At 41.3% G+C, this 14,497-nt stretch overlaps 1 protein-coding gene across 10 annotated transcripts in view; it reads left to right on the top strand.

The window, feature by feature from the left end:
* Positions 1–14,497, top strand: part of tcf12 (transcription factor 12) — a 79,738-nt gene that overhangs the window by 47,358 nt on the left and 17,883 nt on the right. For 9 of the 10 annotated variants that reach the window (XM_041946448.1, XM_041946606.1, XM_041946292.1 and 6 more), the window contains 4 exons: positions 11,134–11,233; positions 11,835–11,974; positions 12,494–12,635; positions 12,828–12,898. In XM_041946448.1, coding sequence (XP_041802382.1) covers positions 11,134–11,233; positions 11,835–11,974; positions 12,494–12,635; positions 12,828–12,898 — 453 coding nt within the window. Of the gene's footprint in view, positions 1–3,985; positions 4,187–11,133; positions 11,234–11,834; positions 11,975–12,493; positions 12,636–12,827; positions 12,899–14,497 lie in introns of those variants that run through there. The other variant, XM_041946811.1, reaches the window with a different exon arrangement.

Here is a 14,497-nt window from a genome sequence, read left to right as displayed (position 1 = left end):
CCTTGAACGGCAACATCCTCATTTTGACACCGGCTGGGGAGCTGTGTGACACCCCTCTCTCCTCTGTTTCCTCTCATCTCTCTGTAGTCTGACATAAAGAGTTTAAGGTGATGAAAAATGCTTTTGGGCGGAGAAAACAAGGTCAGTCTGCTCCATTCAGCTTTTATTGCTCATGTACATTTGTGGTTATTCAGTTTATTATTGACTTTGATTGATCAAATTTATGTGAGGCACATTTGAATATTATTTTAACAAAACTTTTGTCATTATTTTTCTAAATCTTGTTTTTGTGAAGTGATGAGGAATTTAGCTTTTCTACTTTGCTGACAGTAATATAGGATTTTAACAACGCTGTCAGCTCACAGTCTGCTTCGATACATGATGTTGACTGCAGTTCGATGTATTCACAGTGTTTTTGACAAAGTTGGAATGGAAAACAAACTGTAAAAAGTGGCACTGTGGAATCCTCGGAGTGTATAAAGCGTTTCAGGGGTCTATCATTATTAGACTATAATTAGAATAGCCTTATAGGTTTTCGTTAAGAATGCAAATAAAGAAATTAATAAATAGAATACATTTTTAAAAAGTAACTTTTATTTTTACAAGAGTAGTAAATCAGAATTATACTTACATATACAGCACTTCTTTAAGCATTACTGTAAACTTTTTAAACTGTGTGTGTATACTATCAGACGCAGTTTTTAAGCACTGATTGATGAGTAGGTTTTTCAGTATTTGCTCTGATCATAATTTGTGATCACAATTAAAACAGGGATTCATGTTTAATAGCCATGAGTTGGGAGCTGATTACTGTGTTACCTAAATTCTTATTTTGACAAGTAAAAAATATGAAAACAGACAGATCATTTTCATTTCAACTGGATTTAATCAAAGTGCTAGTTTTGACTTGATGAACTTGAATCAATTTTAATTGGCTAATCATCTATTTCTATTGTTTATCCAGGTAGCCTAAATTTGATTGTTTATGTCTTTAGAGGTTGTTGTTATAAACTGCTGGGAAGTACTGACAAAAATCTGATGTAATAATAATAATTCATGTTGTCCCTACACCATCATTCTTTTACACTTTGGCAGCCTGACTGTGAAACAGGTATTAAATTGCATTCTGAGGTATTAAGAAGGTCTTAAAAAGTCTGCAGAAACCTGAATTATTGTCTTAAAATAAGTCTATTCATGACACAGCTAGCAGTTTGGGAGGGTGGGGGTCTGAATCCCCTGTGCACCCCCTACTCTCCAAGTCAGCCCTCTCTAATTAGAACCAGAGCTTCTTACAGGAAACAATCTTCCTGTCTGATGACATCATCGCTAAATCCACGGGGGTGAGATGGGGGTGACCTCAGCCTGTGGATTTGCTCTGTGTTTTTCAACACCCAAACAAATCCCAAGAAAAGCACCTTTAGATGACTCGAGTGTCTGTAGAGAGGGTAGTGCGAACAGTTGGGTGGAGTTGAGCCTCCATCTCCTTGACTAGAGGTTTCCATACATCCCCCGGGCGCCATTATAAATTGTTGACTTTTTCTTGTAAGTGCGTCCACAGGTTGTCAACACTGAGCAGATATCTTTACAGACAGTGTCAGTCCAGGAATATAAGAACCGTGTTGATGGACGTTCTGAGCCTTTGTATTGTCATGTCTATTGACAGTGCAACATGAAAAAATCTTGTACTAATGGGTTTGTTTTGTTTTATTATTCTTCATCTTACTTTAATCTGAGGTATAGTATGATGGGTATGATGTTTCCATGGATTCAGAGAGATGCGCTGTGGGCTGCAACGTGAGCCCTCTTTCTTTAGCCAATAATTGTTAACATTTTGGCAAAGTTGGCAGCATTAAAATTATGCCCGGCTATTAGCAGTTCATGTTTGCACGGCACCCATTGATGTACAGACAATTATCACTGGATTACTTTGATCGTGAAGAAAACTTACAAACTGCTTTTTCTCAGGCAAGTTTTGAAGTTATAAGGATCATCGTTCTCCTGTGATTTCTAAGATAAGGATTTATGGACATGTGAGATAACGAACAATGATCTGAAATGGAAAGGAAACTGAATCTGAGAATGTGTGTATCATGTCTGTGTGTTCAGATTTGACTGAATTATGAGAATGAGTACAGCATTTGATTCAAATGGTAGTAATTGGACTTAGGGTTTTAAAGTACCTTAACTGCCTCCATGAGCTGTGGGTCACAGCCTCTCCGGCTGCTATGACTGCTGACTGTGTTGGTTAACAGGCCACATCAGTGAGCCAAACTACTACAACTAACTTCCCATTCTTTCTGCAACACCAGCATGCACCTGCCCCTTTCATCTCACACACTACGGTGACTTTGCCTCACGTCTCTCCCTCCGCAAGCTTCCTCACAGTTTGAAAACCTCTGTCCTTGACTGATGCAGACTGTTTTCTGTGACATCAAGCCTGTGACCTGTGTTGTGATCAGTGATTCATAAGGAGTAATTAATTAAAACCTCTCCCTTATACTTGAAATACATAGACATTCTGACTGCGTCTCCTGCGGAGTCAGTATTAAAAGAAAAGGGCTGGCGGTGCTCTGAGTCATCCAGCACTGGTATGATGCGTGTGCATGATTTCCCAAATTAATGCCCATTTCTCCCTGCTTTCATGTGTTTTCCTTCCAACACCGTGCTGTGTGTCTGGACTTGTTTTAGACCCCTTCAAACACTTCTATCATTACCATTTTCCTTAAAGCATCAACTTGAAACAGCGCCAGATAGAAAGCGGTAACCGCATGTAGAACCAGTGTTTTGGACGAGTTTAAAAGAGTCCTAGAGAAGAAAGGGGGATAAATAATAACAGTACTAAAAGGAAAAGCATAATAAAGGCCTAGTTTTCTTAGGGAAGTGGAAGCTTTCATCTCTCTATAACAATAATGTTCTCAATGAGTCTACAGGCCTGTGTTTAGTCCAGGAAGCTTCGAGTGGTAGACATGAAAGGCTTCAGTCAGACTGCACAGACCAGGCTCTCACTGGAGTATGGTATCTGTCCTCTCCTACCTCTCCTTTCTTCTCCTCTCCTTTGCTCTCCCCTCCTCCCACATGATAAAGGTAATAGGGAGCTGTGTGGCTTTGCAGTGACAGTAAACCATGGTAAAATGGCTGGCGATGTTTTGCCCCCCCCCCCATCTGAGGCCCCCTGGGTTTAGGAAATGGAGCTTTATTTTCATGTTCCAACGTCACGAGCCAGCCCCTTTGCAGCTGTTGCATGCTTTACAACTCTGTGTTTACAGCCACTTCTTAGCTAAAGGTCTCGCTGTGCTAACACCAAAACTCTCATATTTCACATTTCATGGTTTTTTTTCTCTCTCATTACCTGGATTTAGATTCATGGATTTGAGCAGTTTCGTTTGTTATGTATATATGTATTTTTTCTTCTTTCATGATGAGCCTTCACTTTCTCTCACTAATGACTCCTAATTGGTGTGCGAGCCATGTGTGGGAACAGGTAAAATTTGTTGCCAGATGGCTGTGTTCTTACAAAAGCCATATTTTACCTCACTGCCTGTAGACTCATTTAATCATCGCAAAAAACAAAAAGATTAGACACTGGGGATTAAAATGTGTGCAGGAGAACAGGCTCACTTATTTATGCACTCATTTGGTCGCCTTTTAATTCCACATATTAATGAAATCCTGCTTCGAATGAAATTATTTTAGTTCCAGTTTGTTGGGGTTCCCCTGCAGAAAATCTGCATTTTTTATGCCTGGAATTAATTTTTTTTCCCTCTCTTTCTAAATCCGCTCACACATTTGTTTTCTGTCCCACCCACTTCCCTTTATCTTTTTTATACCCACCTCCCCGTCGCCTCCCTTCCCCCTCGTCCTTTTCCTCTTTGCCTCAGCACTTAGAGGCTTAAGAGAGGGATGTACCATATGAGCCACTCCCTTTTGATAGCCACCCCTTCCCATAGTGTGGAATGGTACGATCCTGCTTTGCATAAGTTTCCTCTGAGTGGGTCGTGTGTGGAGGCCAGTACTGGAAGAATTATTAGTCCCTTTTGAACGGTTTGGATGTATGTCTAGAGAGAAAGCCAGTTTGCTGCTGTAGTGTATCTTTATCACTTAAACTGTTAAAGCTATAATGTATTGCGCCTACCCTGTCCCTGGAATGGGCAGTAACTCTTTAATGTATTACTACAACGGGAAATCGGTGAGTAGTCTCTTTGGGAATGTGTGTGTATTAAACAGAGGAGAGCTGGAAGAAGTGAGTGTGAGTGTGTCTCACTGACTGTCGGTCTCAGTCTGCTTGTCCAGCTGACTGTCCTTGTGTCTCTAAATTTTGTACTTTATTCATTTTCAGATAAAAGCGCTCTGTTCCTGTGTGTGTGTGTGTGTGTGTCTCTGCATCTGTGTGAATGCATGTGCCTGAGGCTCCTCTCTCTTGATTTTCCATTACATCAGTTAAAGCTGTGTGACAGTGCACTTTAACAACGCAATGCAATGGTCTTTAAACTTATTTTTGCACACTTTTTGTGCTACTTTGCACCTCAGCTGTGTACAAACGAGTAAATGTTCTTGGCTAGCCGTGCAAAAAGTTGTGCCATTTGAAAAATTTTTTCTCACACACAGAATGAAACTGTGTGGCAGAAAAAAAGTTTTTTGCAGCCTTGAATTTATTTTTACTGGCTGGTTGCTTCAGCTCCGAGACTGGGTTGAAATAATAACAAGTGGGAGTCTGGGAATGATTAAGGGAAAGAGGCTGCCTGTTGAGGTTAGACTTTCCTGTTTGCAGATTGAGCTCCAAGCACCAGTGTTGCAGTTATTCCATCTGTTTTTAATCACATTGGCATTCTTGACACCATAGGGAGCCTAATGTGATTTCTGAACTTCTCTGTAATGACCTCTTTGATTTTTGTTACTCAGAAAACGTTTTTGTTTTTTTTTTTGGTTTTTGTGTGTGTGTGTGTGTAGGTGTGTAGGTGTGTGCTTGCGTGTGTGTGTGTGTGTTTGTGTGTTTGTGTGTGCTTGCGTGTGTGTGTGTGTTGCACTTGGATTTGATGGAACTGAGTTTTTACTGTTGCTGATATAAAAGATGTTTTGTGCTCAAATTGCTGAAAGTTTTTAAAACATGTTTCTTTGAAAGAAAATCCTCCTGTTTTTATGGTGAAGGTTAGAGTAAAAATCTATCCAGTGGGCTTATGAATCTGCTCAAGGACACAGTTGTGACAATGGCTGAAAGAGCTCCGTAGTGCATTGCAGTAATCCTTAAGTAATGATCCTGTCATAAGTAAATTACACAGGCAGATTTCCACCTGTCATTGCCCGAGCTATTTTTACTATTACATGAAGGGCACATGAAGGAAAAATAAAAAGGTTAGCCTTTTTATGATATTGTATTGAAAAGGTCATTTGACTCAAGCTTGTGTTTCAACTTTCCTTATAACCCATTACAGCATTTCCTCTTTGTTCCCGCTGCACAAAAGATGACTTTGATCTTTTTCATATTAAGTATTAACAGCCTTGTGTTACAGTTGGTGATGGGGAGAAAATTGATAGCATGTGGGCCGAACTGAGCAAACGTTATGATCAAAAGCACTTGTTAAGTAACCAGCACCAACTTAACTTCTTTTTTTTATGTTGGTGTATGTCTATGCAAGGAAAAAGAAAGACAGCGCTCATTCTTTGCATCAACTTGATCCACATTAATTTGTTATAATGCAGACTTGCATACCAGCCTCACCATCTGGAGCACTGGGAGAATTCACAGTGGGCCATTGGCTTGTGAGCTGGTGGCACGGAACCATTACAGATGGAGCAACTCACTGATCTTTCTTCCGTTGCCCATTAGTGAAAAGGAAGAAATTGAAGTGAAAGCCCTCCAGTGATTGTTAGACCTTTTTTTCCTTGTTTTGCTCCACAAGTGTCATCAAATTAGATCCAAAAATAGTAAAAACATGTAAAGAGACCACATGTGCTCTTTAAGGTGGGACATGCCTGTTGTTGTTTTGTAGTGCAACAGGTTCCACCATGCTTTGTAGAGTCTAGCACGCATCGCCAGAAGCTAATCCTTACACATGTGCTACACATGCACCGAAGCATGCATGCTTCAGTGCATGTGCAGCACAAAGTCAGAGCGGGGGTAGTACGGTGATATGTGTGTGTGTGTCTGTCGACCTGTCATATACTATATGTATACGTTGCACATGTTGTGAGTAGGTAATGAGGTCGCATTGATGCCAAAATCAAATTTTTGTGGTATTAACGACTGGAAGGTTTTATTCGGCAGTGTGGTTGCTCTATTTTTAGAGGACCTGACTCCCAGTAGACTGCTCTGCTGTCAGATTGTGCACTTGGATAAAAGATTTTACTGCTTTGCTAAAGAAGAGGAAAACCAAACATGCTGGATTTTTAATTACATCTTCCTATTAAAAGACAGACTAAAGGTGTGTTTTCAAATGCATGTGTTCATGTGCTTTGAATTTAGTTATGAATGTTACAGGGTGTTTTATAGGATGAATGCCAGATTACAGATGATATAATAGGTGTATTGTGTTCTTTCTATGCTTGTGAACTATATCGTATATCTATAACTTTAGTATTCATTTATTTTCGTGCATTGAACAGGCTTCTGAAAATTCAGATGATTGTATTTCCAAGTATTTCTATGTGGCACTTTTAGTCCAATGAGTTTTATGAGATAATTTTTTTTCAAACTCAACCAAATAAGTATGAAATGTTTCTGTTAAGCTCATGGCACTGGCAACGTCCGCATCTTGCTTAAAACATCCTGATGTCAGACTTAACTTCAGCGATCGAAACCATGTGCCAGTGAAACTGTAGTTCTAGTGTCACAGCTTTAGGCATGAAAATACTGAGCCCCTTATTTTCCAGGAAGCATTGGCAGGTATCACGCACAAATGTTGAACAATGCCCCTCCAAGCAGGCTGAGCTGAGCAGCAGTTTGAGGATCCCTGTATGTGGGTAAGATTTGGATTTGAAACAAAATGCCCCAGAGATATGGTTTGATTCCAAGTAATGACATACAGCATAAAATCAGGAAATGCTGTGAACAGTGCGGTTGAATGCTTTTTGTTTTTTAGCTTCGTGGCCATTAGCCTGGTTTTTCCTCAGTTTTATTTTTTTCTGCTGCTTCCCCTTCCTTCCCTGTTATCACGTTAGACCATTGTGTAAATTGACAGCTTGTGCTTTAGCGTTTGATATTTTGATCGGTGTGGCATGAAGTTCAAAGGCAGGTACCACAAGCTTGGAGACAAGGTGTGCAGGATGTATTCACTTCTCACTTGAGGGCTGTTGAAAGGCACAGCCAAGTTACAGAACTGAGCCAATTCAACTCAAATAGGGCATCATTTATCTGAAGCAAGGTTTTATTCACCAACAGCTTAAATTGTTTCTACCATCACTACCTTAAATTGTAAGTCCTTCACTTGTCAGGAGGTAAAGTTATTACCTCATTGTTTGCCTTACTGTTTTTCATAGTCATAATTAGCTGTCAGGTCATTGCTTAGCGGAAGGGAAATAAATTATTATTCTTAAAGCCATAATATTTAACAGGTAATGGCGTGTTTCATTTGGTTGCCTGTCAATGATGTCATATCCCCTTTAACCCCTCTAGTTGCAATAACTTCCGGGAAAACATGGGAAACCGCGGGTGACACATCAGAGAGTGAGGAAGGAAGTCAGCAAACTAGCTCGCCACTCTTTTGTTTACTATTGTTTGTATTGCTTACAAAGCACACTTATTCATTTTCAACGGGAATGGTGGTTAACAATGAAGACTCCCATGATCCCACGCTACTTCACGATGTCACTAAACTCTTTTGTTATTTTCATTGAGAGACTTCTTGCAGCAGAAATTACATAGTGAACATTTAAAGTTTGTCCCAACTGATTTTTTTTTCCTTCGATGAAGCGTTTATGCATCAAAAGCACTATCCATCCATCCATCCATTGTCTTCCGCTTATCCGGGGCCGGGTCGCGGGGGCAGCAGTCTAAGCACTAAATAAAAGTAAATCAAACGTAACTTTTATGTTGACTGAGAGTTAATTTTATTGAGTTTTTATGCTAGTGGGCCTCAGTTTTAGGATTTGTGAACACTGGTGAAAGACAGGTACAGATGGGAATTTATTTTTTTAATAAAAGATTCCCGCTGATGCTCAATCGACTGGTGTAGGTCTGTGTTGGTGTGCTGATCCGTGTGAGTGACGGCTTTTAATTAATGGCCTTGTAAAAGGAAACCCAGGCGGGCCCTCTCTTCCATAGGCTGGCGGAATGAGGCACCCAGTGTTTGGGATGGTTTATTAATGCTTTGACTGGTTAGCCCAGGGTAAAAAGGACAATTAGCATTATCCTCTGCCATATGCTGCCCATTGAGTGTCTGACAGAGGCAAAAGACAAAAGCCCAGGCTCCTGTGTGAGGCTAACCTGAGATCTCCATGGAACGACTATCAAGCCTGGTCACATGTGTAAGCCAGAAGACCCATGAGAGCCCCACCCCTCCCAGAGCACTTTAATTACACACCCAGACAACAACCCTGCCAGAGTCCAGCTCACTCAGCAAAGCCCATCAGCTCTGAGTCTCACTGTATTGATATTATGTTCATGTGTGTGCGTTGTGTGCGGGGATGATTGAATTTGCATACTTTGGTCGTGTGGCATGTTTCCCATCAGCGCTGTGTCATAAAACAACTTAAGCAAGTAAACAACCATTGCGGCCGTCATCACATCCACAGACGTGGAAACCAATCTTTGAGCTGTCTCGCTGCCAACATCTGAGTGCGATGTGTGGCCATTTAAAGAGGGATTTATCTTGCAGAGTATGGTACACGGGCTGGAAATGTGCAGGTGAAATCTACAGTGGGGCAAGAAAGTATTTAGTCAGCCACCAATTGTGCAAGTTCTCCCACTTAAAAAAGATTAGAGAGGCCTGTAATTTTCATCATAGGTACACTTCAACTACGAGAGACAGAATGGGGGGGGGGAATCCAGGAAATCACATTGTAGGATTTTTAATGAATTAATTGGTAAATTCTTTGTTAAAATGAATATTTGGTCACCTACAAACAAGCAAGATTTCTGGCTCTCACAGACCTGTAACTTCTTCTTTAAGAGGCTTCTCTGTCCTCCACTCTGTAACCTGTATTAATGGCACCTATTTGAACTTGTTATCAGTATAAAAGACACCTGTCCACAACCTCAAACAGTCACACTCCAAAATCCACTATGGCCAAGACCAAAGAGCTGACACAAGAAACACAATTGTAGACCTGCACCAGGCTGGGAAGACTGAATCTGCAATAGGTATGCAGCTTGGTTTGAAGAAATCAACTGTGGGAGCAATTATTAGAAAATGGAAGACAGACAAGACCACTGATAATCTCCCTCGATCTTATGCAAGATCTCACACCGTGGGGTCAAAATGATCACAAGAGTGAATGACCTGCAGAGAGCTGGGACCAAAGAAACATCAGTAACACACTTAGCTACCAGGGACCCTGCAGTGCCAGACGTGCCCCCCTGCTTTAGCCAGTACATGTCCAGGCCCGTCTGGAGTTTGCTAGAGAGCATTTGGATGATCCAGAAGAGGACTGGGAGAATGTCATGTGGTCAGATGAAACCAAAATAGAACTTTTAGGTAAAAACTCAGCTCGTCGTGTTTGGAGGAGAAAGAATGCTGAGTTGCATCCAAAGAAAACCATACCTACTGTAGCATTGGGGGTGGAAACTTCATGCTTTGGGGCTGTTTTTCTGCAAAGGGACCAGGACGACTGATCCGTGTAAAGGAAAGAATGAATGGGACCATGTATCGTGAGATTTTGAGTGAAAACCTCCTTCCATTAGCAAGGGCATTGAAGATGAAATGTGGCTGGGTCTTTCAGCATGGCAATGATCCCAAACACACCGCCCAGGCAACAAAGGAGTGGCTTCGTAAGAAGCATATCAAGGTCCTGGGGTGGCCAGGCCAGTCTCCAGATCTCAACTCCAGAGAAAATCTTTGGAGGGAGTTGAAAGTCTGTGCTGCCCAGCGACAGCCCCAAAACATCACTGCTCTAGAGGAGATCTGCATGGAGGAATGGGCCAAAATACCAGCAACAGTGTGTGAAAACCTTGTGAAGACTTACAAAGGGTATAAAAACTAAGTATTGAGATGAACTTTTGTTATTGACCAAATACTTATTTTTCCACCATAATTTGCACATAAATTCTTTAAAAATCAATGTGATTTTCTGGATTTTTTTTTCTCATTTTGTCTCTCATAGTTGAGGTATACCTATGATGAACATTACAGGCCTCTCATCTTTTTAAGTGGGAGAACTTGCACAATTGGTGGTTGACTAAATACTTTTTTGCCCCACTGTAGCTGGCAGGTCTGGCTCTGATTAGTGTTACACGATGGTGGGGTCATCAAGCCCTGCCTGTGGGAGGGAGAATTTGTCCAAACCATCCCTCCCTTCTTCCCTCCCTCACGCCCTGTCTTTCTCCCTCACCCTCTTTCCCTCCATCTGGAGTGGATGAAGTCACAGACCACATCACTGGTGTTTGGCCTCCAGTCTCTTTGATCCTCCCGCCTCAGCTTGGCACACACACAGCTGTACAACAACATGCCCATTGTGCCTTCCCTTTCACTACCACCACCAGCTTGCAGGTACAAATATAAAGTTAGCAAAGCAAGCTGTTTTTCTACCACTTATTTGATTTCTGCCTCTCTGGGAATGCTGTAATTTGCCAGGCATTTAGTCTATGCATGTAAGCGGGTATCATTATACTTCCATTAGAGGTTGAGTTGATCTGAAATGCAAATACTCCTGATAATCCACTCCTCCCCTCATGAGCTTGATTGCTTGCCAGTCATTAAAGTGTGTGCGCATTTGTGGTTTTAGGGCAATATCTACAGTACGTGCGTTTTTACTTGTGTGAGATCACAATTTTTATGTACGGTGACTGTTTTTTGCATTTCTGTTGAAAGTGTTAACTTATGAACAGCGCTTATAGGTATGGCCTCATCATTCTTGAAGTACTATATGTGACAGCCATTCCTCTGTATTATACACAATAATCAGACGGATGGACCCCATAATGCTTTGCTGCACGGGAGGCTGTAGGCTATCTCGCTAATAACATTTATGTTGTCTCGGCAGGTGTACGCACCATCTCCAAACTCAGAAGACTTCAACAGAGATTCACCGTCTTATTCTCCCCCTAAACCCTCCAGCAGTATGTTTGCAAGCACTTTCTTCGGTAAGTTCAAAAGCAAGATCCCATGTTTATTTTGCAGGGAACCGCCCAGTCCTGCAGTTGAATAGAGTTTAACACCATATTTTTTTTTTAATGCCCTCTTACTCCGCAGTTTTCAACATTATATTCTTATATTCTGTTATTTTCTGTTCTAGTGCTGGTATAGTTTGTGTATTATTGACTATATAAAATTCAGATTTGTGGATATTTTTAAATTTGTTAATTAATCATCCTTTTGCCATTTTTGGTAGTTATCACAATACATACAAAGGTTAGGATAGTGTACCAGCCAGCCAGATTCGGTGTTTATTTTAACAGTATTTAGTAATATTTTTCAGTTTTAATTTCTGTGTGATTGACTCCCAGATCTAGACAGTAAAACAGACTTCTTTGTTGGTTTTAGCTTTGTGTTATCTCAGCTGTGTTCAGGACAAGGATCATGTTTCAGTCCCAAGAAAATAAAAGGAAAAAAAAAACACTCTTGACTGTGGATGACCCCAAGTTTTAATAGGGTTGGAGGTTAGCCGCCGTCTGGCACTGTGTCAAAACTAAAGTACATGTTGTACACAGTAATATGCTGAAATGATTCCTATATTATCTGTAGATGGTACCCACAGTTCATCTGACCCTTGGAACTCATCCAATGGGATCAGTCAGCCCGCCTATGGAGGGATGCTCGCAGGATCTTCATCTCACATGCCACAGTCAGGAAACTACAGCACCCTGCACTCACACGACCGTTTGGTAAGCAGTACTCTCAGCTGGTGATACCTCAGTATATAAACAGGTGATAAATGACTGTTAGCCACTGTGTTTTGCATCACAATTATGCAAGAGATCTAACCGTGTGTTGTTAAGCACACGCAGCACGTAAATATTCCGCGCAGATGGAGTGGGTGTGTGTGTCTTAAGTTGCTGTCTGGTTATTATCAGTGAAGACACTGCTGACCCTCTTTGTGTCAGTGTTTGATCTGGTCTTGTCCGCCTGCCTGCCTTCAGCTGGCTGGGCATCACAGAGAGCCTGCAGATGCTGCCTCTCTTTATCTCTGCCCCCCCCCCCCCCAAGTAACTTTTGCTTTATCACAGCCTGTCAAAGGAGACTATAGAGTTCAGAGAATAAATCAGCTCTGTCTTGCACGCACGCACACGCACGCACGCACACACACACACATACACACACATATATATGCGTGCACGTTCACATACGCACGCACATTTGGGACTGAAACTGAAAATAGAGCGTTTCTGTTTTTAATCTTCCAGAATTACCCTGCACACTCAGTCTCTCCAGACATCAATGCCAGTCTTCCTCCCATGTCCAGCTTCCACCGAAGCAACACCAGCACTTCACCATTCGTCACCGCAGCGCACACCCCGTCTGCCAACGCAGCGGATGGGGTCATGGGTACGTTCTCGTGTTAGCAGTTCAGATACCTGCTCAGAATGACTAATTCATTGCGCCCAGATGTAATCATTGCTGACAATCCATTCTGTAAAAAGTAGTGAGTCAGGCAGTTGGACAGCTGCATTGTGTACCGTGACCACTCTTCATTTGTCTGAGTTTGCTATTGCAAAGCCTCCCTCTGTGTTTTCTTAGCTGCTGCAAATCGGGGGAACGCCACTGGAAGCTCACAGACTGGAGATGCACTGGGCAAGGCTTTAGCCTCGGTGAGTTACAGCCCCACATCTAACTTGGACTTGTATTAATTTTACCAGCAGCCCTGAGGAAAGTGAATTAAGGATTTCGATTTGAGAGTTGCCATCCAGTATATACACGATGTCAAAGAGTGCGTTTCCATGTGCAGTTATCCTGGTTTTGATGTTATGATGTTCAAATGGAACAATGACAAACATGGTTATTCATATCCCTGTATACATGATTCTAACACTATCCAAGTTTCTGATGACCTGTCTGCAACTGTGCCTTGATTTCTCACCATGTTGAAACCTGCATGAGTTGTTTAAAAGCCACAGTATCCTGTTTTCTGCTGCTCTTCTTTCTGAAACCCGATCATAGCCAGGATACCCATGTAAACACACTCAATGCACACAGAAGTCTCTGTGTTTGCCCAAAAGTCTGACCTCCTCTCAAGGTGTGAAACCTCTCTCTAACTTCTGTGCTCCTACACTCTTAAAATCATTTCGCTGCAAAATAGAATAATGACCCATTTCTGTCTCTAAAGATGGTGACCTCAGTAATCATGCAGAGAATTAAGTGCTATACTGACTGCTGATTAAAAAAGCCCAGAGGACATGTTTGTAGTTGTTTTTTGGCCTAAGCCTGGATAATTGTGGGCTTAAACTAAGAGTATTCAAGAAAGGACATTGTATAGTGAAAATACTCCTAAGGCCAGTGGATTACACTTCACTTTGGAAAACCAGCCCTGGATATCTGTGACATCCTGTAATGTATTGTGGTAAGTGTTTAATTTGCTGTAGCTCATAGATGTTCACAATGGAAAGAAATGTGTCTTACAGCTGTGCACACATCAGCTGATGGGTAGACTGTTGGTTTCAGGTAGAATCAGTCTCCGTCATACATAGTTACAGTATAAGAGAAACTGTATTTATAGCATATGTTGTAAGATGGCCAGAAGGATCACATTGCCTAACCTGGGCACAAAACTCCTTTCTATGTGATTGAAAAGACAGTTTTAATCAGTCTTTGATTTTCACCTAAAAGAGGAATTTGCCCATTAAATGAAAATGGAAATTTATGGGAAACCATCCACTGGTTTAACATTTAACCTTGAACCTAAACATTTAGTGAATTGGCAGACATAGAGTATGGAGAGCTGAAGCACAGAAAGTAACCCGTGCGTTAGTGGCAATGACTTGAACTGTTTTTAATCTTATGTATAATGAGCATTACATGCCCCAGTAGTGTCCTTCACAGGTCCTCACACTGTCCAGTTGGAATAATAATTATTTCTTTGGGAGTGTATTTCTCTCTTTCCATATACCAAGTTTTTTTCTTTTAAATTCTCCTTTACAAGCTGCTTTTACATTTTTAAGGTCGAAAATTGTTCAACTAAATCTCCCTAAATACCGCTAAACATTTTGCTTCGACATGATCGACATGTGCTTTGACATAGTGGTGTTTCAATTTTGTCCAGTTTTGAGTTCACATGCTACAGCACAAGCTGTGCGCTCAGGAGGAGTATTTCTTACCAGTGGAAAAGCAAAATATGAGAGTTTAGGGATGGTAATAACAAATTAAGTCCTTTATATTTGCAGACTCAATTCTATTAGCATGACAAAGCTGGA

The sequence above is a fragment of the Chelmon rostratus genome, chromosome 1 (genome assembly GCF_017976325.1).
Source record: "Chelmon rostratus isolate fCheRos1 chromosome 1, fCheRos1.pri, whole genome shotgun sequence".
Lineage (NCBI taxonomy): Eukaryota > Metazoa > Chordata > Actinopteri > Chaetodontiformes > Chaetodontidae > Chelmon > Chelmon rostratus.
The sequence above is the reverse complement of the archived record's forward strand: the minus strand, read 5'-3'. Positions and strand labels throughout refer to the sequence as shown.